Source organism: Alligator mississippiensis, chromosome 8 (assembly GCF_030867095.1).
Source record: "Alligator mississippiensis isolate rAllMis1 chromosome 8, rAllMis1, whole genome shotgun sequence".
Lineage (NCBI taxonomy): Eukaryota > Metazoa > Chordata > Crocodylia > Alligatoridae > Alligator > Alligator mississippiensis.
The window spans coordinates 36,577,828-36,602,079 of NC_081831.1; the positions used below are offsets into that span (position 1 = coordinate 36,577,828).

A 24,252-nucleotide genomic window follows, 5' to 3' on the forward strand; every position below is an offset into this window, starting at 1 on the left:
GTAGTGGGAGGTACCTTTGTGCCAGCTTCTCTTAATTTTGCCTTTGTGGGTAGATTTGGCACCTCAGTGGAAACTGGCGGAAATTTGAACTGCAAGTTCCTGTTGATTTATTGAGATCTTCCTCAGATCTTGGGAACTGCAGATCAAAGTCAGTTGCATAATGGGGAAATGGCTTCACAGCACCTGTCAGTTCCCTGACTGATAAGGTCTCTTTGCTGAACCTCCCCTTTTAAAGGGAGATTCCACAGACTGAGCAGGTTCTACCCAAGAGTTTATGCAGCCTCAGGGCTTCTCTACACTACAGAGACAACAGGTCCCAGCAAGGACAGGGACATGTCCTCCCTGTATCCCACTTCTCCCAACCCCTCCATACACTCACACCTGCATTCACAGGCAGTCTCCAAACACAGAACCAGGTTAGTGAGGCCATCCCAGGCTCATTCCTTTGCACTCACTTGCAAACCCTCAGTGACCCAAGCAGCCACTGGGGGCAACCCACTTGCAAACCTTCAGTGGCCCAAGCAGCCACTGGGGGCAACCTCATTGGAAGCCTGGAAAAGCCTTACTAGAGAATGTCTGGGTTTGTAGCACATCCATAGGTGGGGGTGGGTTAGTTGTGCTTTGCCCTATCCTGGCCAAGACTGAGCATCACCACAATGTGGACAAATCCTCAGGGGAACTGCAGCACCCAAATACTCTGGATAGGGGTCCACAGCCCATATGCTGTGGGTTTCATGAATTCTCCTGCCCTAAAAAACATGACTATTTGCCAAGACCTCTGCTACATTCCAGTGGCTTTCCCCAGCCAGTCTTACTTTGAGAGGACTTCAGTGGGTGAAATGAGCTGACTCTGGTGAGGCCATGAGGGTAGATGTTGTAAGGCCGGCTTGCCAGGTTCCTGAACACAATCTGAAATGACAAAAACAACAACACTTAGAACTCTGATACTCCTTTGTGTTTCAAAGCGCTCCTCAAAGCCATGCTTCTTCACAATCCCTGCCCCACAAGTACCTCGGGCACCCAGACTAAGACACTCTAAAGAGTCCCGGTTGTCACATTCTGCTGAGCACCAACCCAGTGAAAACCAGACTTTTCTAAGGTGTCTTCTGGAAATCACCCAGAAGCTGAGACACTCAACTGAGGCAGGCAGAATCCTTCAGGTAAGGGAGAGATATAAGACTTTCAAAAAGGTTTGAGTTGCTTCTGCCTGCCAGCCACCATTTCAGCCATCCTATCTGGATTGGTCTTAGCCTTTCCTGATGTCTTTGTTTCAGTCAGATCATGGGAGAGCATAGTAATGGTACAATTATTAGATGGTAGGTAAGTATTATTAGTCCCATTTTGCAGATGGGAGAAATGAGACACAGAAAGACTGAGGCTAAATTTTATGGATGGCCATAATTAGGCACTGATAAGATGTTTGAGTAAATGGCCTGACTTGCAGTAGTACTGAGCATTCCTAAATACCCTTGGCTTCAAAAGTGGCTATGGATGTTCAACCCTTCTGAAATTCAGAACACTTCCTTAGCTTTGTTAGCCAGGAAGTCTAACTCTAAGTACTGCACTTTGAAGACATAGACTTCAGTCTGTTGCCTGAAGCCACAAATGACTCAAAAGCAGAGAGCAGAACTCAGAAGCTGCTGAATCACAACCCATTCTCATATAATAAACCATTCTACCTCTCCCATTGATAAATAAGTCAAAAGAGTCATTTAATAAAAGAGGAAGGCAAGATACAGAGTACACATAGAACAGCCTCACCAGGCATTGTGCATCAGAAGCCCTTGCAATCAGCACCCTTGAAGAAAATTCAAGGAAAGAAGTAGATTATCTGTCTAAGAAGAATCTGCTGAATGTCATACACTATCTGTGGGTTAATGTGATGCTTGAGGGTGATTGCATTAGAGACAAATCAAGAGCACTGAGCCAAACCCACCCCTAAGGCATCATCCCTGAAGTCATCAGGCTTTTATCTCTATACTTTATATCTCCCCCTTTGGAGGACTTTAGCCATTGTAAAAAAGGGCCCTAACCCATACAGAATTATATTACAGCCACATCATCAGACCACAGCAATGAAAAGGAATCGTGGAAATGCAGTCAAAAAGCTTCCCACCTTCCCGTTCCAACCCATCTGTCCAAAATCCAGGAGCTCTTTCTTTCTTACCGTAAACTGATCCCCAACTTCTCCTTTAAGAACCGGTCCCAGAATTCCTGTGTCATGTTGATTTGCCACCTTGTGCTTCTTAAAGGTCCCATCTTCATATTCCACATAAATCACTTTCTTATACTTTGAACCTATGCGCTGAGGACCAGCTTCCAGATACTTATTTGTGTTATTTCTACAAGAAGCAGCAAAGGAAGGAACGAGTGAGTCAAGGCACAATTCCAAGAAACAGACAGAGGAAAAGATGATGATGGCAACAACAACAACCTTGACCTCTAAGGCTCCAGCTGACATTAACCTCAAAATAATAACCTGCCAACTCAGACACAGTAGCACCAGTCCACAAGAAAATGGAATAATAATGTTAATAATAGCTATGGTACACCTTGTCATAGACCAGGGCTCTGTACAAACACAGATCAGACATTCCCTTCCCTGGAGAACAATCTGAACTCAGACTACTTTTCCACAACCTTAGGGCTGAATTCTAACACTGGCTAGAAAAAGAGGAAGCCTACAACAGATGGTATTGTCAGGAAGGCTTATTTGTTGCTGCTGCCCATGTACTGTCCTGACAGGAAATGGTGCCTGTACAAGAGCAGGGAGCCTAGCACGTGTCCCTGTGTTAATTAACACCCAAGTATGCTGAAATCACATGGCAGAGGAATCCTTTCTTTGGCCAGTGCAGCTGCCTTACAGCAAGCTTTGGCCCACATCTGAAAAGATGCCATGTAGTATGGTAGTCCATTCAGCCCTTGTTTTTGAGGGATCTGAAAAAGGCTCCAATCTGAGTGAGCTGTGATTGTGAGTTCTGTGATACAGGCAGCTGTCCTCTGGGAACTGGGCTGAGTCTCTCTGAATAAGAAGATCCCTGTAACCCTGCTACTGGGTCAGCCCCCTGATACCTCTACTTCAAACACATAGGCTTACATGAGCAGACTGATTAGTGTGACTGAGGACAAATGCCACACCCTGGCAATGCTGATTAAGATGATGTGGCTGTAATATAATTCTCATGTCATCATTACCAAAAAGAAGGGGAGTAACATTAGCTGTTAATCCACTCTCATGTGTGGTACAGATCCTTCCATTCAGGGCAATTCAATCACACCGCTTAACTGCAGAAATGGAAGCCAAGACATATCCCTGGTGTAGCTCCACTGAAATCAGGGGGAAGAGATGCAGTGTGGCCCATTAGGTCACCCTTTGTACCCTTGCAGATTAAGAGTATAATTGGTTTTTGCTATGGATTTCTCTGCTCATAAAAAGACCAGGTTCAGAAACCCCTTCAGAACTCTGCTCCTGTGTCATATAAGGAGGGGTTGATGGCCATCAGAAGAAAAGATCAAACACTTCCTTTCTCCTGGGAACTGACCTCATCATTTTAATGACCTTCCCAACCTCCGACAAATGGCTGAAGGCGACATCAAACTGTGGTGCCTGTACAAGATTGCTCAGGAAGCCTTTATTTTAGCCTGTTATGTTTTTCCATCAGCCTGATGATATTGTTTCTATCATTGCTTAACATACTCTCATCTTAGATTATTATTAACAGCAGCTTTCTTTGCATCAGGTTGCATAGGCAGAAAGTAATTGATGTTATAGCACTGCTTTATCATGTGTGACTTGCATGGCTCAACTTATTATCAGCCAGCATTAGGGAATATGGATTAAATAGATGGGGTCAAATTCAGCACTCAGTTGCATGGGTCTGCATGGCTATAACTGATAAAAATACTCAGCCACCTACATCTTTGTCCCAACTTCAAATACTTAGCATTAATGAAAAAGCAGCAGACTGGCAATGGGCAAAGTCTGGTGGAGGCTTCAAGGTGCTTTTAAAAAGGAGAGGAAATTTTACAGAGAGGTATGGAAACACTGGGAAGAGCCTGTTTCTAGGCCCAGTCCCATGCTTTGGCCATATTAACATGCTCTCACCTGTCCAGGTAAGTTGATTTCCTTGGGGCATAGTCCCAATCCACCTCTTCAGCTGCAATGTAATGTGTCCAGGTCATGGGCTCTTGCTTGGCAAAAGAGCGTGCATGGACTACAGGAAAAGAACTTTCCTCTTCTAATGCAATCTCTCTGATATCTGTATCATAATCATTATAATATTCATCAGATGGTTCATCTGGGGCCAGCCTCATCTTCTTCACGGGCTCTTCTGGGCAGTCTTCCACAGTAATGTATGCCTCCATGCCAGCTGAACATAAACGGGCCAGGCAAAAATATTAATCTCTCTCTTTCTCCTCAAAGATCTAGATATAGTTTCATTATTATCCCCATTTTGTCTGTCTCTTTCTCAGATGGATGCACAATTCTGTGCCCATGTTATCTGTCTTTGTAAATAGGTTGATGTAGTAAGATGAAAGGGAAAACTGATTAGGAGAGGAATGAAATGGGTTAGCGGAGGAGGGCAGTGATTTATATGTATGTGCCAATAGATTAATTAAGGAAAGTATGTACACAACAAACTCCAGAGCAGCTAGCCAACAATCTACTGGAAGTTAACCAGTTATCAGTTTAGTGTTTGCATCTCCCTAGAGTTTGATTTTTCAGAATGAATTACATCCAAACTCTAGGGAGATGCAAACACTAAGATGACAACTGGTTAACTTCCAGTAGATTGCTGGCTGGTGTTGTTTTTTCTGCTTATTGAAATCATACAGAAAATATGTGAATCTAGTACAGATTCTGGATCAAATCTAGAGATGATTCCAAGTAATTCCAAGTGGGCCCAATTCTCTTGCCCCTTATATTTGCATTCTACTGGCATAAAGTGATTTAATTTTATGGGGCTTCTCCTGATTTACACCAGTTATAGGGAGAGTAGAATCAAGCATGCTTTGACTTTATTCATACACCATGCACTGCTGTGTTGCCCCTCCCTCTTTCAGAGAATTTCTGACTTCACCCCTGGGTCTAATGGAGTTCAAGATTGTGTAACACATGGGTCAAATAGCCGGAAAAGATAAGAGTAGCAGGAAAAACTCTGGGGGGGTGTAGCTGAAGCTAAAGGAAGGTGGGGGAAGCCAAAGACCCCGGAGACAGCAGCAGCCAGTGAGATGGCAGGACTAGTGCCTAGGGCCACAGGCCACAAGCCACAAGTTGGATAGCTGTAGTCTACACTATAAAAAAGATGCAACCCCACCTGACTAACTTGTGTTAAAACAGCAGTGAAGAAAAAGCAACCCCAAGCTGAATTTATGCTGCTAAGTGGCCTTGCCTTCACTGCTATTCTAACCAAAGTTAATGACACACTTTTTTTTTTTAATGTGGACATACCCCATCTGAGTATGTGTGTGTTGGGCCTTGGGTCACACTACACATTTTCCCTCCCAGCCCATTCCTCCTCTTTCTCCTTCCCTTGAACAGTCCTGGTGCACTGCAGATGTTACCTTGCTGGTGAGATGGAATCTGACAAAACATCAGGAATCTGCCACTGGAGACAGGCATGGTCTGGGCTGTGAGGAAGGTTGCTGGGGAGATCTCTAAAATGGTGTGCCGGTGGTTCCTCACCAAGAATGTATGACCTTCAAAGAAAATGGAGTGTACTTCTGGTGCAGTGCCCAGTCCAATGACATGCCAATGAACTGGCCTCTTCAGGCACAACTTGAGATCTGCCCAGGAGAAAGGAAAAGTATAACCATAACACAACAGCTCAGAGAATCCTACACAAGTGTCCTTCAGTCCACACTTAATCACAACATTCATTGATGCAAATAGCTCAAATCCAGAGGCATGCTAAGCATGGAGATCCAGTCTCACTGGCTAGGGACAGAAGTTACACATAAACCGGTTTAAGTGATAGGAAATTGGTTTAAACCTGTAACAGAACAGAAATTCAGTGCACATAAACCAGTTTCAAAATGACTGAAACTGGTTTAAAATAAACCTGGTTGAATGTAGTATCAGACCCAAACTGATTTGGGTCAAACCGATTTATGAAACCTCTGTCCCAGGCCCCTTCCTGGTTCAAGTTAAATCACAGTCCCCCAGCATCCCAGCATGCTTTCCAGCCCTGAGCTGGGCTGTGCTATCTACTCCAGAAGAGAAGGTTTGGGGGGGTTAAGCTTCCCTTCTAGGCAAACCCCAGCTGGGGTCTGGGGCCAGGGAGGGGGGTTAAACTTCTCTTCCCCTAAGTACAGAGCCGACCTGCCCTGCCCTGCCCTCCTAAAAACTTAGTGCTGGGTGTGACTGTGGACTACAAATCCCAGAGGCACCTGGAAGCAGGAAGAGGAAGTGATAAGCAACCCTGAAGAGTCCAGCTGTTGTGAGTCTGGACTGCAAATACCAGAGACCTCAGGGGCAGAAAGAAGAGGAAATGAACACACAACCCATGCTGCCTTTGTGCCAAAGAGCCATGCTCTAGTGCCCCCTGGCTTCTGGCCTCAGCCACTGCACATTTGTGGCTGCATTTCCTGAATCAAAAGTGAATGTCTGTGTAGTTGTTTCTCAGTTTAATTTCTGCAGTTTAGACTAACCTGCCAAGACTGAATCAATTCAGCCTCAGTCTTTTTGACTCTCTGTACTTAGCCACTGGGATCTTTGGCTTCTGCTGGGAGCTGCAGATATTCAGTCTAGTGGAAGCGGTCCCTGAATAAGGACTGAGTAAATAAAGAGGAGCAGATGCTGGCTGCCTAATGGAATTCACAAGGTAAGCAACAGTGAAGAATCACAACTGGTTGGGGGTATGTTTGCTGGAGTTCTGTGAGAGTCAGTCTTAAGCCTGATGTTATTCAATATTCATCATGATGATGTGAAATTAAATGCAAAATCCCTGTGGATAATTTGTGGAGGACAGAAAATTTGATGGAGTGGTAAATAATGAAGAGGACAAGTCTGTCACACAGAGCTATCTAAACTGCCTGGTAAGCTAAACCAATTCCAAAGTCGTGCATCTAGGAACAAGAAACAGAGGCCAGACCCACAGGGAGTACATTCTGGAAAGCAGTGATTTTGAAATGGATCCCAGAGCTGTAGTGGAACAGCAGCCCAACATCTGCTTTCAATGCAAAGCTATGGCAAAAGGCTAATGTCATTCTTGGCTACATAAACAGGAGACTAGTAAACAGAAGTAGGAACGTGATTGTATTCCTGGACTGGAATTATGGATCCAGCTCTAGTGTCTATGTTTTAAAAGAGAAGGTGAAAAATTGGAGAAGGTGCCTTTCTGGATGATATGCTAAGCCAAACAGTAGTTATTGTGATCAGTGATTCATAGATTCATAGATGTTAGGGTTGGAAGGGACCTCAATAGATCATCGAGTCCGACCCCCTGCATAAGCAGGAAAGAGTGCTGGGTCTAGATGACCCCAGCTAGATACTCATCTAACCTCCTCTTGAAGACCCCCAGGGTAGGGGAGAGCACCACCTCCCTTGGGAGCCCGTTCCAGACCTTTGCCACTCTAACTGTGAGGAAGTTCTTCCTAATGTCTAGTCTAAATCTGCTCTCTGCTAGCTTGTGGCCATTGTTTCTTGTAACCCCCGGGGGCGCCTTGGTGAATAAATACTCACCAATTCCCTTCTGTGCCCCCGTGATGAACTTATAGGCAGCCACAAGGTCGCCTCTCAACCTTCTCTTGCGGAGGCTGAAAAGGTCCAGTTTCTCTAGTCTCTCCTCACAGGGCTTGGTCTGCAGGCCCTTGACCATACGAGTTGCCCTTCTCTGGACCCTCTCCAGGTTATCCGCATCCTTCTTGAAGTGCGGCACCCAGAATTGCACGCAGTACTCCAACTGCGGTCTGACCGGCGCCCTATAGAGGGGAAGTATCACCTCCCTGGACCTATTTGTCATGCATCTGCTGATGCACGATAAAGTGCCATTGGCTTTTCTGATGGCTTCGTCACACTGCCAGCTCATGTTCATCTTGGAGTCCACTAGGACTCCAAGATCCCTTTCCACCTCTGTGCCACCCAGCAGGTCATTCCCTAGGCTGTAGGTGTGCTGGACATTTTTCCTCCCTAGGTGCAGCACTTTGCATTTCTCCTTGTTGAACTGCATTCTGTTGTTTTCTGCCCACTTGTCCAACCTATCCAGGTCTGTCTGCAGCTGTTCCCTGCCCTCCGGCATGTCCACTTCTCCCCATAGCTTTGTGTCATCTGCAAACTTGGACAGAGTACAAGTGCTGAAGTAACTTTGTTAAATTTTGTGATTTGTAAGATAGAAAGCCAAACTGGATAATCTTATGGTCCTCTCTAGCTTTAAACTCAATGACTTTGTGAAGTTAAAACAAATTTAGCTATGGACTTTAAGAGGAGAAGGGTCAAGCTGGTCCACAGGAATGAGAAATAGAAAATATTTCCCAGTCTCCTTGGGAAACATTTGCTGTTCCTTTTTTATCCAAAAGCATTTGGGATACAATTCTGGACCAATAAAGATGACTGACAACTTTGTCACTAACTTCAATGGATATTTTTATTTGTATGAAATATACCACAAACATAAAATGAACTGGTGTCATGCTGGACTGTCCCTGCAGTATTTTCTTAAGTGCTTCCTCTAGTCCAGTTTTAAAGATGGACAATATAACTTCTTAAGGTCCTTTCTAGCCCTAATTTTGTATGATTTCATGACCCTATAAGTGATGAAGCATTCTCCTATGATAGTACCTGGAACACTTAGCTGAGGCTGAGTACTATACTCTGTGCAAACATATATTGTGAAACAGTCCTTGCCAAACTCACTTTCTTTTGCAGTCTCCATTCCCTTTTCCTGTACAAAGGCTCATACTTACCAGGCAGAGAGCCATTTATATAGCCATTGATAGTATGCAGCTGAAGCCTGTTGTGATGCAGGGGCTGAGAAGTTCTTGGGCTGCTAGATTCAGAATACCAGCTTTTCCCTGGTAACAAAGAAGAAGATCATCATGCATAGTTTTACAAGTGTTTCCAAGTACAACTCAAAGGATTAAGGGTTATGCCACCCTCCACATGTGTGTTCTGCTACAAAAGTTAATGCTCGCTGGGAGGCTGCTGGGAGGCCTGTTCACTGTTCATTCAGGCTGTAGGCCAAACATTAATTTAATGAAATTTGCATTCTGATTGATTCCTTCTGGTGCCCTTGATGTTCCATGTCAGCCATGTTTCTTTTGAGCTCTGCATTCTGTATGTTTTTAGTGGTCTCACTGTAGTACTACTGTTTTAGTGCTAGTCACTGGCACCTCACTTCAGCAAAGCAGTTTGTGCTAGATGCAATTTACTGGTCAGATGGAGAGATAGAACTATAGTGCTGTATCTGAGATGTGCTCAGGTACTACTACAAGATGAGAAACAAACTTAACTGCAAGATAACTGAACATCCTTAATTCCCACTGAAATCAACAGGAGTTGAGATTGTTCAGAACCTTCTAGGATTGGGCTTTAAAGACACAGATTTCATCACAGTCTCATGTTAACTATCATCTGCTCTGATTTCCATTTTATTCCAAACACCAAAGGGGATGTAAAACCTTGCAAAAGTATAAAACCTTGCACCTGGCCCTTTCCAAGGGATTCAGAGTCAGTAATTTTGCTTCCAAAATAGAAAGGATTGTCCAGTGCTCTGAGTCCAATGTCCAACTGGAGCCATTATTCAGAGCTGCAGTGCAGGAGACCAGATTTCAAAAAGTAGCTCTGCTCCCTTGCCCAATCTGAGAGGGCTTCAGAGACATTGTGCTCAGGTTCCTGTTGGGAAAGAGATGCTTCTGCAGCCAATTAAGGAGAGAATGATATATCTGAAAAGGACTGTCACCTTTTACCAGTTCTAAATGAAAATAAATGCATTAGAGAAGGAAATACGCTATAACCCATTTCATCTGCTTTAAGGTGCATAGGGCCATACTGGTTTTGTTTATAATATCTAGCTGTGTCACCACTCATCATGCCCAGCCAAATCTGGTCACCTCACTCCTGCTTCCTTACCTTCATCAAACACAGAGAAGAGAAGCACAAATTCTTGCAGTGCGTCTCTGGTTCCATCTTTGGTCAAAGTCCCTATGAGAGATGCAACAGAAACATTAAATAAAGAACAAGAATAGTGTTGTATCTCCCTCTTTCTCCTGAAGAACTCATGGAGGTGGCTAATCCAAGGCCAAGGCTGAGGTGTGTTTGTCCTGTCATGGGTGACTTGGATAAGAAGCAGCAGCACTTTGTATGGAGTTTGATTCTTACCTACAGCTGTTTATGGCTTTGTCCAATGCGGAAGTGACAAGGGCACTACCTAATGGGGGAGATCTGATGTTGTGCCCCATCTAGTAGGGTTGGTCATAAGGGAGAGGGCTGCCAAAAGGAAACAGGCCTGCCACCTAGCTACGAAGGAAAGGCTCCCTGCACTAAATACTGATGAGAAAGCACAAAGTGTCCTGTCCTCCTGACTTTCTTGGGATATGCAAGCTTTTTTTAACAGCCTGGATCCCCTCTATCACCTCAGTCCTCCACATCTTAGAAGCTATTGGAAACTAAGATTTAATATGCCTGCATACTGGTAAAACTGTAGGGATCCTGCATGGAAGAAGCAAAACTATCCCAAATGAGGCATCAACTCTGCACATCCTGCATCATTGCTGTGTGACCTTTGGCTCCTTGCTGGTATCCACCCATCTGTAACTGATCATATCAAATCCATGGATCTATCTGGAAAAGTACCTGGATTTACATTTAATAATCATAGCATAGGTGAAGGCTTCCAAAAACGTAGACAAATAGTCACACCCTGATAAGATTACCTTAGTAATAGCTTTGGCATCTCCAGGAAAGTTTTGGATAAATACAGTTAAAATCTGAGTCATAGATTCAGTCATGGTCTGAATATTTTTGAGGGAAAGAGACAACCAAATTATTTCTAGCAGGGAACTTGGAAGGGTGTTAACTTTCTGGACAATTTTTAGAAGTACTTGGGTAAACAGTTGTGTGTGAATGCAGGTAGTGTCCTGGGAAGCCCTTCACAGTCCTATACCCCTACAACTGGGACACTTTAGAAAATGTGTCAGCTGCAAAAGATGCCACTCCTCAACTTAGGATCTTGACTCAACTTAGGATCTTGACCCTACTGTCTACTTCAGCATAAGGAAATGGCAGCTTTGAAGGTTTCACCTTTCATGATCAAATAAACTGTCCATTTGATTAAACCACCTACTTCCATGTTTGCTACTCCTTTGCCCCCTTTACCTGGCCGACAAACAAGCAGTGCTCCAATCAAACCAGAGTTGATGTCCTTCACGCTGTCAATCTGAGAGAAGTAGGAGTAGGTCAGACATGATGAGTCGCTCTCTGTTGGCCCTTGGTTTTCCAGGATTTCCCAGATGTAGGTGTGGTTTTTACCAGGACCCACCTTATCATCATCTTTCTCTGACTGACTGGTCTCATCATTATATCCTGCCCCTAAAAACAAAGGAGAAGCCCATCATTTTCACTGTACCAGCAAGCTATCACCATAAAGCTACTCTTTGTTTTATTATTGTTCCTAGGACTAAGGTGGACAATCCCTCTACTTCTCACTGGGTTTCTCTGTAGCTTTAGCTGGCTGTCATCTAGACCAGGGCTGTCCAACTTCCAAGTGGCTGGGAGCTGGATGCCTCACAGGATGAATGCCCCACTGCCCTCACCAGCAGAGGCTACATACTTGTGGGCTGCACCAGGGCAAGCCACAGGCCCACTATGCCACAGTATGCATGGACACTCCCCTCACTGCTGCATTACATCCCCCTCCACTCCCTCCACCCCTGCACTGCATGTCCAGGCTCCTCCACATCTCCCCCAGCCATGCCATACTGCACTGTCCCACCCCCTGGGGCAGGGGCAGGCAACAAAAGCTGGAAGGGGGAGGGGGAGTCAGGAGACTTCTGCAGCAGAGGGGTAGGGGAAGCACCAACTGGGCCAGGACATTGGGGGCTGCAACTTAACCCCTTGTAGGTCACATGCAGCTTGTGGGGAACCAGTGGGGCACCAAGGCTAGACACCTCCTCCGGCAGGCTTTAAACTAGGCTCATCGGGGGATGGGGAAGATGAGGGCGGAGGAAGCGTTGGACCACTAAACCAAGTGACACCCACAAGAACAGCCCAGCCTGGACCAACGACGAGCAGAATGAATACCTAGGTAAGCAACTGGGGCCCGGGCAGTACTGAGATTAGGGGGCCAGTGCACACATCTTCAGGAGGCCTCAAATGCCTCTACACAAACACTCTTAGTATGGGGAACAAGCAGGAGGAACTTACCCTCCTGCTAGCTGACACCAAGCCAGACATAGTGGGGCTCACAGAAACGTGGTGGGACCCAGTGCATGACTGGGCGGTGAATATCAAGGGCTATAGGCTGTACAGGAGGGACAGGACAGGGAGGAAAGGTGAGGAGGGTGTGGCGCTCTACATCAAGGAGGAATACACATCCTCATCTAGTAGCACAAGGTCAGATGAGGGGCACACTGAAGTGCTATGGGTTAGAATACAAGGAAGTCGAGGGGAAAGGGACTTAATGGTGGGGGTCTACTACAGACCAACCAACCAAGGGGAAGAGCTAGACCGGAAATTCTTAAGTCGGCTCACGGAGGTAGTTAGGTCAAAAGACATGGTCATCACGGGTGACCTGAACTTTCCAGACATCTGCTGGGAAGAGCAGTCAGCCAGGTCTGACCGCTCACATAGGTTCCTAGCCATGATACAGGACCTCCATCTAACCCAGGAGGTACATAGCCCCACCAGGGGAGACGCCTTGTTGGATCTGGTGCTTGCCACAGGTGACGACCTTGTGAGGGGGCTGTGGGTGCTCAACCACCTGGGTGGCAGCGATCATCGCCTGCTGGAATTCACCATCCAGCGCAAGGTGGCAAAAGCCTGCAGCAAGGCAGCAGCCCTGGACTTCAGGAGGGCAGATTTCAATGAGGTAAGAAGAGTAGTTGGGGAAGTACTGAGGTCCCGGAGGGGAGGGGAGTCGAGTGTCCAAGAAAAATGGTCGTTCCTTAAGGAGACAATCCTCCAAGCCCAAAGGGAGGTAATCCCAACAAGAATCAAAGGGGGCAAGAGGGCGCAAAAGCTCCCATGGCTCACCAAAAGCATACGGGAACGTCTCCTAGCTAAAAGGGAGGCATACACCCAAAGGAAGGGAGGGGCCATCACCAGGGAGGACTATACCTCGGTTGCTCGGGGCTGCAGGGGGGCGGTCAGGAAGGCCAAGGCAGAGATGGAACTGGGACTAGCTACCCGGATCAAGGACAACAAGAAGTCCTTTTGTAAATACATAGGGGGCAAAAAGAAGGTACCAGGTAACATGGGGCCTCTGCAAGACACGCTAGGAAACCTGGTGGTTGCACCAGATGACAAGGCTAACCTATTTAATGATTTCTTTGCCTTCATTTTCCTGAGCAGGGACCAGATCAGCCCATCTGCTGGGACCCCCTCAGGCCCTGGGGGAGGCGCACCCAGGCCCAGGGTCAGTGAGGATCTAGTCAGGGAACTTCTGGAGGGACTGGACGTATTTAAATCATCTGGGCCTGACGACCTCCACCCCAGAGTGCTGAGGGAATTAGCAGAGGTCATTGCGGGACCCCTGGCATGGCTTTACAAGCACTCATGGTGCTCTGGTGTGGTGCCAGAGGACTGGAAAAGGGCCAATGTGGTTCCCATTTTCAAAAAAGGGAGGAAGGAGGATCCAGGGAACTATAGGCCAGTTAGTCTTACCTTGATCCTGAGTAAGCTTTTTGAGAGAATTATCCTGGCGCATGTCCACGAGGGGCCAGCAGATAAGGTTATGCTTAGGGGCAACCAACATGGGTTCATTAGAGGCAAGTCCTGTCAGACCAACCTGGTGGCCTTCTATGACCAGGTCACAAAATCCTTAGATGCGGGGGTAGCAGTGGACGTAGTCTTTCTGGACTTCAGGAAGGCCTTCGACACTGTCTCTCACCCCATTCTCATTAAAAAACTAGGGGACTCTGGCGTCGACACCTACACAGTCAAATGAGTTGCTAACTGGCTGGAGGGCCGCACCCAGAGAGTGGTGGTGGATGGGTCATTTTCAACCTGGAGGGATGTGGGCAGTGGGGTCCCCCAGGGCTTGATCCTTGGACCCGCACTGTTCAACATCTTCATCAGTGACTTGGACGAGGGGGTAAAAAGCACCTGTTCAAATCCCCCCCACACTAAGATGTGGGGGGGAAGTGGGTACGCTAGAAGGGAGGAATAGGCTGCAATTGGACCTAGACAGGTTACAGGGGTGGGCGGATGAGAACAGGATGGGTTTCAACACTGTCAAGTGCAAGATGCTGCACCTGGGGAGGAAGAACCAGCAGCATACCTACAGGCTGGGGAGCTCCCTTTTTGTCAGTGCAGAGGCAGAAAAGGATCTTGGAATCATTATTGATGCCAAAATGAACATGGGCTGACAGTGTGGGGACGTGGTCAGGAAGGCCAACCACACCTTGTCATGCATCCACAAATGCATCTCAAGCAGGTCCAAGGAGGTGATCCTCCCCCTCTATGTGACACTGGTCAGGCCGCAGTTGGAGTACTGTGTCCAGTTCTGGGGGCTGCACTTCAGGAGGGGTGTGGACAGCATTGAGAGGGTCCAGAGGAGGCCCACCCACATGATCAGGGGCAGCAGGGCAGGCCCTGCGAGGAGAGGCTAAGGGACCTGAACCTGTTCAGCCTCCACAACAGAAGGCTGAGGGGGGATCTAGTGGCCTGTTACAAACTAGTCAGAGGGAACCAGCAGGCATCGGGGGAGTACCTGTTCCCCCGAGCACTACCAGCAGTGACTAGAAATAACAGTCACAAGCTGGCAGAGGGTAGATTTAGACTAGACATCAGGAGGCGCTACTTCACAATCAGGGCAACTAGGATCTGGAGCCAACTTTCAAGCAAAGTGGTGCTGGCTCCTACCCTGGGGGGTCTTTAGGAGGAGGTTAGACGAACACCTTGCTGGGGTCGTTTGACCCCAGTACTTTTTCCTGCCATGGCAGGGGGTTGGACTTGATGATCTGCTCAGGTCCCTTCCAACCCTACCAACTATGAAACTATGAAACCTCAGCATGTTGGCTGGTGTTAGTACAGATGATTAGTGTTGGATAGCCAAGTACCTGGCTAGTTCATGATGTGGACATATATAGGTTACATGAGTTTTATAGTGGTAAGTGTGTTGGAGAACAACTGGGGTGCACGCCACTTAGTTTGGGCTGCAGCAGGCTGGAGGAGAGCCTGCATGGAGGATAGCCGGGAGACACCGCTGAGCAGTCATTTTAAGGGGGAAGCTGTTTGGCAGAGCACCAGTGGGGTGCTCACCACCTAAGGGCTGTTGCAGACTCTGAGTGAGCCTGCTTTGTGAGCAACAGGGAAAGCCTCCCCCAGGAACCATTTTAAGGGGGAAGGTGGGTGGCAGAGCACATTTGGTGTCTGCCACTTTAAGGAGGGGAGCAGGCAGCAGGCGAGTGCAGGCCAGCCCTGATGAGGTGGCCATTTTAAGATCTTGGCTTTCAGGGCTGGAGCAGCAGTTTGCTGCCAGCAGCTGAGGAAGCAACAACACCTGGCTGAGCTGCTGCTCATAGAACATCTTGGAGGTAAAGGATGAGCTCTGGGGGTGGCAGGAGGCTCCTGGTCCTGGGTATGACTGACAACTGCACCCTGCTGGGAAGGGAGGCCTGGTGGGACTCCCTGTGATGAGGGAGTCCTCAAGAAATGCCAAGCCAGTTACCTCTCTGGTGAAAGGCGGGGAGGGGCACCTTAAAACCCCAGCCCCACCATTCAGTAGGTTAATAACATCAGAGGGGAGTAGGGCCAGGCATGTCCAGGGAGGGGCACCTGAACCCAGAGTGGGTAGTGGGGCCAGGCAGACCCATGGGAGGCACCTGAGCCCATGGGGGCTGCAAGATCCCGGAACCCCAGCAGAGGGGGCAAGTGTGCTGAGGCTGCAAGTGAGCCTGAGGCTGAGCGAAGCGGCATAAGGAGAGCCGCAAGTGAATGGGGCGAGTCACTGGCCCCAATTAGGAGGCCAGTGGGCTGTTATCCAGTGAGGGGCCAGGGGTACAGTTAGCTCAGTGTTTGGTTAATTGCCCAGCCACCGCACAGATGAGGGTTGCAGGAGATGCCCAAAAGTCTGTGCCAGGGCTGGCCAAGGAGAGTAGAGACAAGCCTGATGGCCCACATGGTCACTCGAAGGAGCAGGGCAGCGTGAATATGGCCCAGTGAGGGGCGTGAGTGAGAGGCCTGGTGAGAGTAGGCAGAGTGGTAGAGGCCCCAGTGAGAGGGGGGCAGTATGTGTGAGGCCCTGAACAGGGCAGCGTGAGAGAGGCTTAACACTATGCTGAGTTGGGCCCAGCTTCAGGCCAGAGCATAGCACAACTCACGGAAACACCTGTGAGGCATGGGACACAATAAGAAAAGGTCGGTGTTTACTGCCCTTGAACAGCAGGCCGCTGAAAGGGCAGCCTCCCGCCTGAGAACATCAGAATTATTTAACAACAAGGCGTGGCAGGCAAGTAAGGCAGGCGGTGTGCCTAAAGACAGGTGGGTGGGCCAGCACTGTGACTGGGCCTGGGAGTATGCCCCCTGCCACAGTAAGGTAAAGACTGGTTCTTGGGGATGAACTGCCCTCACAGAGGACTCTTGGTGTGCATCTACCCCATGGGTGCACCAACAGATTCTCTTTGGCCAGCTATGTCCACTGGGGTCATGCCTGCAGCATAAGTGCCCTACACCATCGCCAGCCCAAGTGCTTAAATGGTGAAGAGAACCCAAAAGCCCCTCGATTTCTTCATCAATAAAGAATCCAAGTTGAGTTCTATCCAAAGTGTTATTTGGTTACCTGAATGAACAATTTTATGACACATGCTCCTTCTGCCTTTCTTTCCTGCTCCACATCTTTGCCACCAGGAGGCAGTGTTGGAGGGATGGCAGGATCTTTTCTCTTGTTAGTTTTAAATGTATGTATAATGAAGGAAAGTCTAGGCAAAGAGGTGGACTTCCCACTTAGCTCTAAATTCAATGAAATTTTCTTTAGCTCCCTGCTTCCACAGGTCTACTGTCCTGAGAACAAGCCCTAGAGCAACTGCAGAGCCAGAAGAAAAAGCCAGTGTTACCTTCTGATCCTTTCCAGTACGATACACCCACGGCATGGAGGCTGAATGGGTGAGAGGCCAGGTTCTTAAAGGTAACAACCACTGTGTCATAGACTTCTGCTCGAATGGTGGGGCCCAAGAGACCTAAAAGAATGAGAATGTTGCCAAGTCACTGCTGTATAGACAATCTGACTCAGCTAAAACTATGAAACACCTGGAGTCACTCATATCCTGAAGCCAGACAACAGAAGCCCAGGTGTACAAGGTATTTAGTAACCAAAGGAGTAGTCATAGGCACATGTGCTAGAGATCATTCCTGGCACAGGAACTCAAAATAATATTTCCTTTTGTGGTTACCATTGTTAACCAACATGCATCACGCTGAAGTAGTGTATAATGATCTGAGAGCTCTCCAGGCAGCAATAAATGGGACATCCTTAGCACATGAAAAAAGAGGGAAATTCCACGTGCATCTGAGAGTAGGACATCATCAGAGACGAGAGAGGCTGTTTTCTACTGACTTCTCATTTATAAACTGTTGAGACACACTGTGACAAGACTTGCTGTTGAAGCAGAATGGTATAACCCAGCTTAGAGTTCATGAGTCTGTGAGTGGAAATGTCATAAGCAGAACCTAAGGGTGCTTGTAGATGTGCCCAGAGGCTATCCAATATGCTGTAATTACAGTGTTAACTGAGTCTGCTGGAGTGTGCTAATTAGCATGCTTCAGCCAGCCTCCGCATCTTGCGTATCAGTTTCCCCGTGCTTCAAAACGGTGGGGGGGGGGGGGGGGGGTGCTTTAACTAAAGCTTGTTCGACAAGGTTTAAAGTGTCCCCGCAGGGATGCTGATACACAAGATGCTGACGGTGCTTTAATTAGAGTGACTCTTGGAGCTGCTCTAATTAAAGTGCCCCCCCTGAACCCCAAAGTGTGTATAAAAATGCCCTAAGTGATTGCACAGGCTCCAGCTTTCCAAGCAGACAGGAGCCAGGTAAAATGTACTTGTATAAATCCTCCATGGGGTCACAGAATCCTGGTAAAACATGGTGCAGGGAAGGAAGCACGCTGCCTTTAAGAAACCATAAACAGCCTTCCTGGGCCACAGCATGTGTCACAGTATCATGATGCATTTATGAAGAGGATGATCTTTGAAGCTCTACCTGGGATCTCAAGTGGACTGTCCCTTAAAAATCTGGAGGGCATAAAAAGCTGGAGGGGATGAGGTAGAATTTTAAAAAACAGCCTTCCTCTCCAGCTCCCTCCACTGACTCTTATGCAGGCTGCTCAGGGCTTACATTACACTTCAAAATGGAATTTAGGTATTTTTGAAAATTTTGCTTATAAACAATAACTCCTAAATCCCAAAGGACACAAGATCCCATCTGTCCTCTGAAGTTAGTAAAAATCTGAAAATAACACCAACCAGTTACCTTAAAGAGAAAGCAGTCATTAAAATAACAGCAACATCAGTGTTGTTGTAAAGAGGATCTAATTTAGCAATGTTCTTAACTGGACTTCAGTTTATTAATAATCTTTGGGGTCACATTGAATTTAACACAATTCTGATAAAAAAAACCCATCAAAATCAGTGCCTGCAAAATCAGCACATGGCATTTAAAGAGATTTCTTACCCTCTTGGTCCATCATCCTAAAGCTGATATGGCCAAATGGTTACAGATCAATCGGAGTGCTGTCGTAAAAGGAAGACTGTTTTTTTTCACTTAAAATAACTATCAGATCTTTATTTTTAATTGTCTGTCTCTGTAAACAGCTAAAAATTGTGATATTTTGAAAATTATTATTGTGCAGGACTAAGACACTGAAAGTGCTGGCTTGGACCAGAGAACAACAGAGTTTGTATCAAATTTCTGCTTTTCAAATGGCAGCTTTGTTCTGCCATTTTGCTGGTTGGCGATATTTACATAATGTATTTACATAGATTTACATAATTTACAAGGGGCCTTAGGTTTCTTTAGTATCCCATAGTACAGGATGATTATCTATCATGCATCATCACTGTAATAACTGATGCTATCTATTTGAAATTATCTATCTAGACATCTGTACTTATCTCCTCACCACAGTATATAATCTAAATAAATACCACTTGACGTATATAAAGATATAGAACATTAGGCTGTAGATACAAATCATTCTTTTTACCCATCCAGGCTGGTTTGGACTTGGTTTGGGTGAATGAGGCATCAGTATATTCCACAAATACTGCCTTCTTGTACCGAGTGAAGGTGCCAAGGGTGGGAGGCCTTAGGCCTTGATCTCCTGGAGCCCTGAAAAATAAATAAATAAAAGGTATTTGCAAATCTCCCTTTTCCCAAAAACATGACTCCATTTCCCAGTTCTAGACACCACATGCCTCATGCACCCTTCATATTTCCTGATAACCTGCAGGTGTGTTTTTACATTGTTTTTACAAGGTTCTCTGGTGATAGTACAACATGATTAATGTACCAGGATTAGTCATTTTGGAATAAGATACATCATATTGTAATGTCTTATGCTTTTTTTACCATAGAAACAGGCTGACTACATCCTTGAGTAATGGGTACAGTAAATAGACAGACAGATATGTTTGCAATCATTCTAAGGTGATAAAAGTTTTTAAGAACTATTATCTTAATGAGATCCATCAGTCCACATAATACAAAGCATTCAAGGTTACCAGTTTCCTTGAATGTACATGTTTATCCTTTTAAAACTATAGGTGTGATAGATGTGCAGAACCAGTTCAAAGCATCCAGTTCACCTAGCCCAGTCTCCTTCTTCCAGCACTTGCCAGCATACTCAGAGGGAAATTAACCTCATCAAGTGCCTCCTCAGCTGTGCAGTACTAAACAAGAGGACTCCACAAACACAAGCAGAACTAACCTTAGGATGAACTGTGTGTTCAAAGCATGAACTTCCTACATGCATTAGACTGAAAGGCCTAGATCCCAAAAGGGATTTAGGTGTGGCGACTTTCAGTGTTCTGGCACATAACTTTTAGGCACCCAGCTCAAGCAGTGGAGTCCAAGATGTCAAGTTTGGCATCTTGGTTTCCTGTTATTCAAATAGAAGTATATAGGTGCTTAGGATGGGGATTCACAACTCAACATGGGGGGCAGGGTACACCTAAACCAGCCAATAGAGAATGTACAAGAGAACATATCTGAAAGGCCACCTCTCCCCCTGACTTGGAGGCAGTTAGGCACCTCTATGAAACAGTGATTCACAGCCTGAATCCCCAACCTAGACTGGCTCACTTTTTTAAACTGCCTGAAGTTTGAAGCGCTTGCCTGGGAAACAGGAGATTTGGGTTCCAGGCATTCTTCAGCCTGGGCGGATGTAACAACAACCCCTTCCCTTCCTGTCTTAGGGAACTGTCCTAACCACTGGACTGCATAAAAGTTGGAAAGAAGGGGTTGTGCCTCTGCTCCTAAACCTTTTTGCTAATATGTTTAACCGTTTACTAGTGAATGTGAATTGAATGAGCAGTCCTGAGAGCAGAGACAGTAATCTGTGTTTTCCATCTCCCAAGAGAATGCCCTCCTGCCTGGGCTACAGGGGAAGACTCCTACCTACTTACTTTCCTTCTTATCCCTGGACTCTGCCATTCTTAGCTGTTCAGTAGCCCAGTTTCAACAGGAAGGTTGAGTGTAAGCTCCTGTGAGGTTCTGGCAAACCAGCAAACCTCCCCGCCTGAGTTTCCCCAATTGTGAGATGAAACTGAGGTTTGCTTATACTCTAGGGATGTTGTGAACAGAAGCATGGCTAGGAATTCTGGTGCCCTGGGCAGGGAAGGGGAGGGAGGGCTGCCCAACACTGGAGAGCCTTACCTCCCCTCACATGGGCCACTGCTGCCACTGTCACAGGGCAGGCAGGCTCCCCACGCACATATCTGCTGCAGTGGGACAGACTCCCTGGGGGCTGCCTTCCAGGTATCCCCTCTACATCAGTGCCTGGGGCTGGTGGCCTACTCTTCTACTTCCTAGTCACACTTCTTGTTCTGAGAACTGATCAGGTGTTTCCAGGTTTTGAAAGAGCCAGATTTTCAAGCACTCCACACCCACGGGGAGGACCAGATTTTCACAAAGCTCAATTTAACTTCTAACACCTAGATATGTATTAGACTCCATAGCCTGTTCTGGAACCTGGAATTAGAGTCCAGGTTAGATTCTGGAATTAGATTCCATAACCTGTTGCAGACTGCTCTTCTAAGAAGTAGGAGAGATGTATATTTGACTTCAGGCTTCCCAAAACCTAGGTTTCCCACTTCCTGAACAAGTGCTCTAACCACTAGAATATTTTGCAAAAAGTTGGGCAGCAGCACTCCCCCTCAGCTATGGTCTAAAACAGTGTTTTCCAACAGTGGGCTGGAAGGACCCAGCTCGGTTAGAAGGGACTTGCACTAGGGACTGGGCTGTTGCTGCTGCCACTTCTTCCTGCTGCCATTTCTTTCTGCCACCGCATGGCATGAGTGAAGCATCCAGCCACCCAGCCATGATATTGTGCCATGAAACATGGGAAAAGCCCCCACTGCAGAACACTGTCTAAGCTGCTGCTCCACGGACCAGATGCAGCCCCAGGGCCATAGATTGCCAACCTTTGGTCTAGAGTGACTGAGCGCAGGACTCAATCCTGGCCAGGAGGCTCTGTGTACATATACTAGATCAGGTTTAGGCATGTGAATGTTTGGCTCAGACAAGATGGTGGCCATTCTGGGCACGCTCAGTAGCTCAACTCCAGGTATCCAAGTGACAGTGATTAGGCCTGGATTTTGTGAGTAGATAGACAGATTTCCTGATAACCTGATGTAGGTGTCTAAATTCTATCTAAAGTGCAACTATGCTGCTTAAGCACTTTTTGGATCTACTCAGATTTTGGAGGGCAGAGCCCATGTATTCCCGTTTGTGCAGTGCCTATCACTGAAGTCACACAAAACAATAATGAACAAGAGGCATCATACATTTCAAAGCAACAGAGTAGATATGCACTTACATGTGGAACTGCAAATAATGGATCATTTGGCTCAGTGGTCAAAACAAAACATTTAAAAAAAGGTTGAAGTCAAATCAAAACACCATTATTTTCACTTTTTTCAATTAAAGGAAAAACTAAAAACAATTCACTTCAGGTCAACAAAATAATTTAGTTCAACCTGAAATAGAGTCTTGTTTAGTTTTGCAGGATATCAGTTTTTAAGAACCTTTCTTCCTTTTCCTTCTTTTAAATTTGGATCAGTTGCTTTTTGAAACAAGAACTCCAAAAGCTTATTTTGAAAATGTGAAAATGAAACATGTTGGCAATTCCTAAATGAAGCATCTCATTTAGAAGATACTAAAATAAAATATTTTCATATTTCCTAAAGCCTGTTCCATATTTTTTACCTCAGACTCTTCCTCAAATTTGACCTAGTTTCATTAACAGTTTTGGCCCATCTGAAATTCTATTTTTGCTGAATTTATAATCACCCCCCAAATACCATGCAGCTCTGTGTGTATCAGATGATCGTGCCGCCCTTGAGAAATCCCTCACTAGTTAAGCAACTGGACTTCAGCCAAAGGGGTTACACAGGCACAGAAAGAAGTCACTGACTGATAGGCATAGGTCTTGTCTCCAGCCTGTCAACCACAGGGCCAACTTTGCCAGCCTCTATCTGTGGGCTGTCTGCCCCCTACACAGTGCAAAATGTTGGCCCTTCTCATGGGGGTGCAATCCTCTGGTGCGCTTCTCAATTTGTTTAGTCAGAGATGGGAAATTACATAAAAAGTAGGTAGTAATGAGCTCTGCTAGTCGACCTGACTTCTGACCTATTCCAGTCTTGGTCTCGCACACTGTTTTGCCATGGGGCAGCATTTTAGCTTACAACAGAGGTGGACAATTATTTTGGCTGGAGGGCCACTTCACGAGATTTGGTGAGCTGTCGAGAGCCGCAAAGGTAGCCCCGCCCCTTGGCAGGTGCCCCACCCCCTGGTTGCCATTTTGATACCCAAAGTCTTGCCCCCCTCACCCTGACCTTTGCCACAGAAGTCCCTCCCCTTGCCTCCCGGAAGTACTCCTTTTGGGAGGGAAGGGTTGCCATCTTGAAACAAGAAAAAAAAAATCATATACTAAAGGTCAGGCACCTAATATAAACTTTTTTAATTTTATTACAAAAAAAATTGTCATGATTTGTGTTTGCATAGTGTATATAGAGATGACTGCATAAAAACTCAGAAATAAAGTCTTACTCTTGTATATTGTGTGTGGAAGGGTATGATTGGGGGGATGTATAGTGGGGGGTTGTGGGGGCCGGGTGTGGGTGTGTGGGGTTTGTGAAGGGTGAGGAGTTGTGGAGGCCCCCCACACACTCCCCCCCATCATGCACAGCCCCCCGCTGGCAGCAGGAGCAGCAACAGCAGGCAGGAGCACTCGGGCACTCATGCCGGTGGTGCACAGCCCCAGGCAGTGCCGCATGTGGAGGCAAGGAGCAGAGCCAGGCTAGCTCTATTGCACAGGAGTCCCTGCAGCACATGTACAGCTCCTGCACTCACTCACCACCAGAGCCAGCTGCTTTCCCCGCCCCTGTTGTGCAGGTCCCAGGACTCCGCGAAGAAGCAGGGGCTGGGGCTCCCTTCCACTTCCGGTGGAGTCCTGGGACCTGCATGGCAGGGGGTAGGGGATGCAGCCAGCTCCATTGCCAGGGCTTCCCTCGGTGATGCGTGAGTGCAGGAGCTGCATGTGCACCACAGGGATCCTCGCGTGATAGAGGCAGGCTAGCCTGGCTGCGCTCCTCACCACCACGTGCAGCACTGGCTAGAGCCATGTGCCACTGGCAGCAGTACCTGTGCCAGGCACAAGCACCCCGAGTGCCCTCACTGCTGCTGGCAGGAGCTGTGAGCCATGAGGGGGAGTATGTGGGGGGGTCCCCACACACCCCCCACCCTCCCTCACACCCATACCCTGCCTATCTGAGCTCCACGTTCCCACCACCCCCTTGGGTGCAGGCTCTGCACTGCTACCAGTCCCATCCCCACGCTCCATACCCCTACTCAGCTGCAGCTCCCCTGCCCCCACTGCTTCCC

The 24,252-nt window shown here is 47.0% G+C and overlaps 1 protein-coding gene across 1 annotated transcript in view; it reads right to left on the reverse strand.

Moving 5' to 3' along the window:
* Positions 1-24,252, reverse strand: part of F8 (coagulation factor VIII) — a 105,293-nt gene that overhangs the window by 64,675 nt on the left and 16,366 nt on the right. The window contains exons 2-10 of the mRNA XM_019481905.2: positions 19,355-19,479; positions 17,212-17,334; positions 11,315-11,527; positions 10,070-10,141; positions 8,905-9,012; positions 5,566-5,787; positions 4,106-4,370; positions 2,168-2,342; positions 816-909 (exon numbers count right to left, since the gene is read on the reverse strand). Of these exons, the coding sequence (XP_019337450.1) occupies positions 816-909; positions 2,168-2,342; positions 4,106-4,370; positions 5,566-5,787; positions 8,905-9,012; positions 10,070-10,141; positions 11,315-11,527; positions 17,212-17,334; positions 19,355-19,479 (1,397 nt within the window). The remainder of the gene's footprint in view (positions 1-815; positions 910-2,167; positions 2,343-4,105; positions 4,371-5,565; positions 5,788-8,904; positions 9,013-10,069; positions 10,142-11,314; positions 11,528-17,211; positions 17,335-19,354; positions 19,480-24,252) is intronic.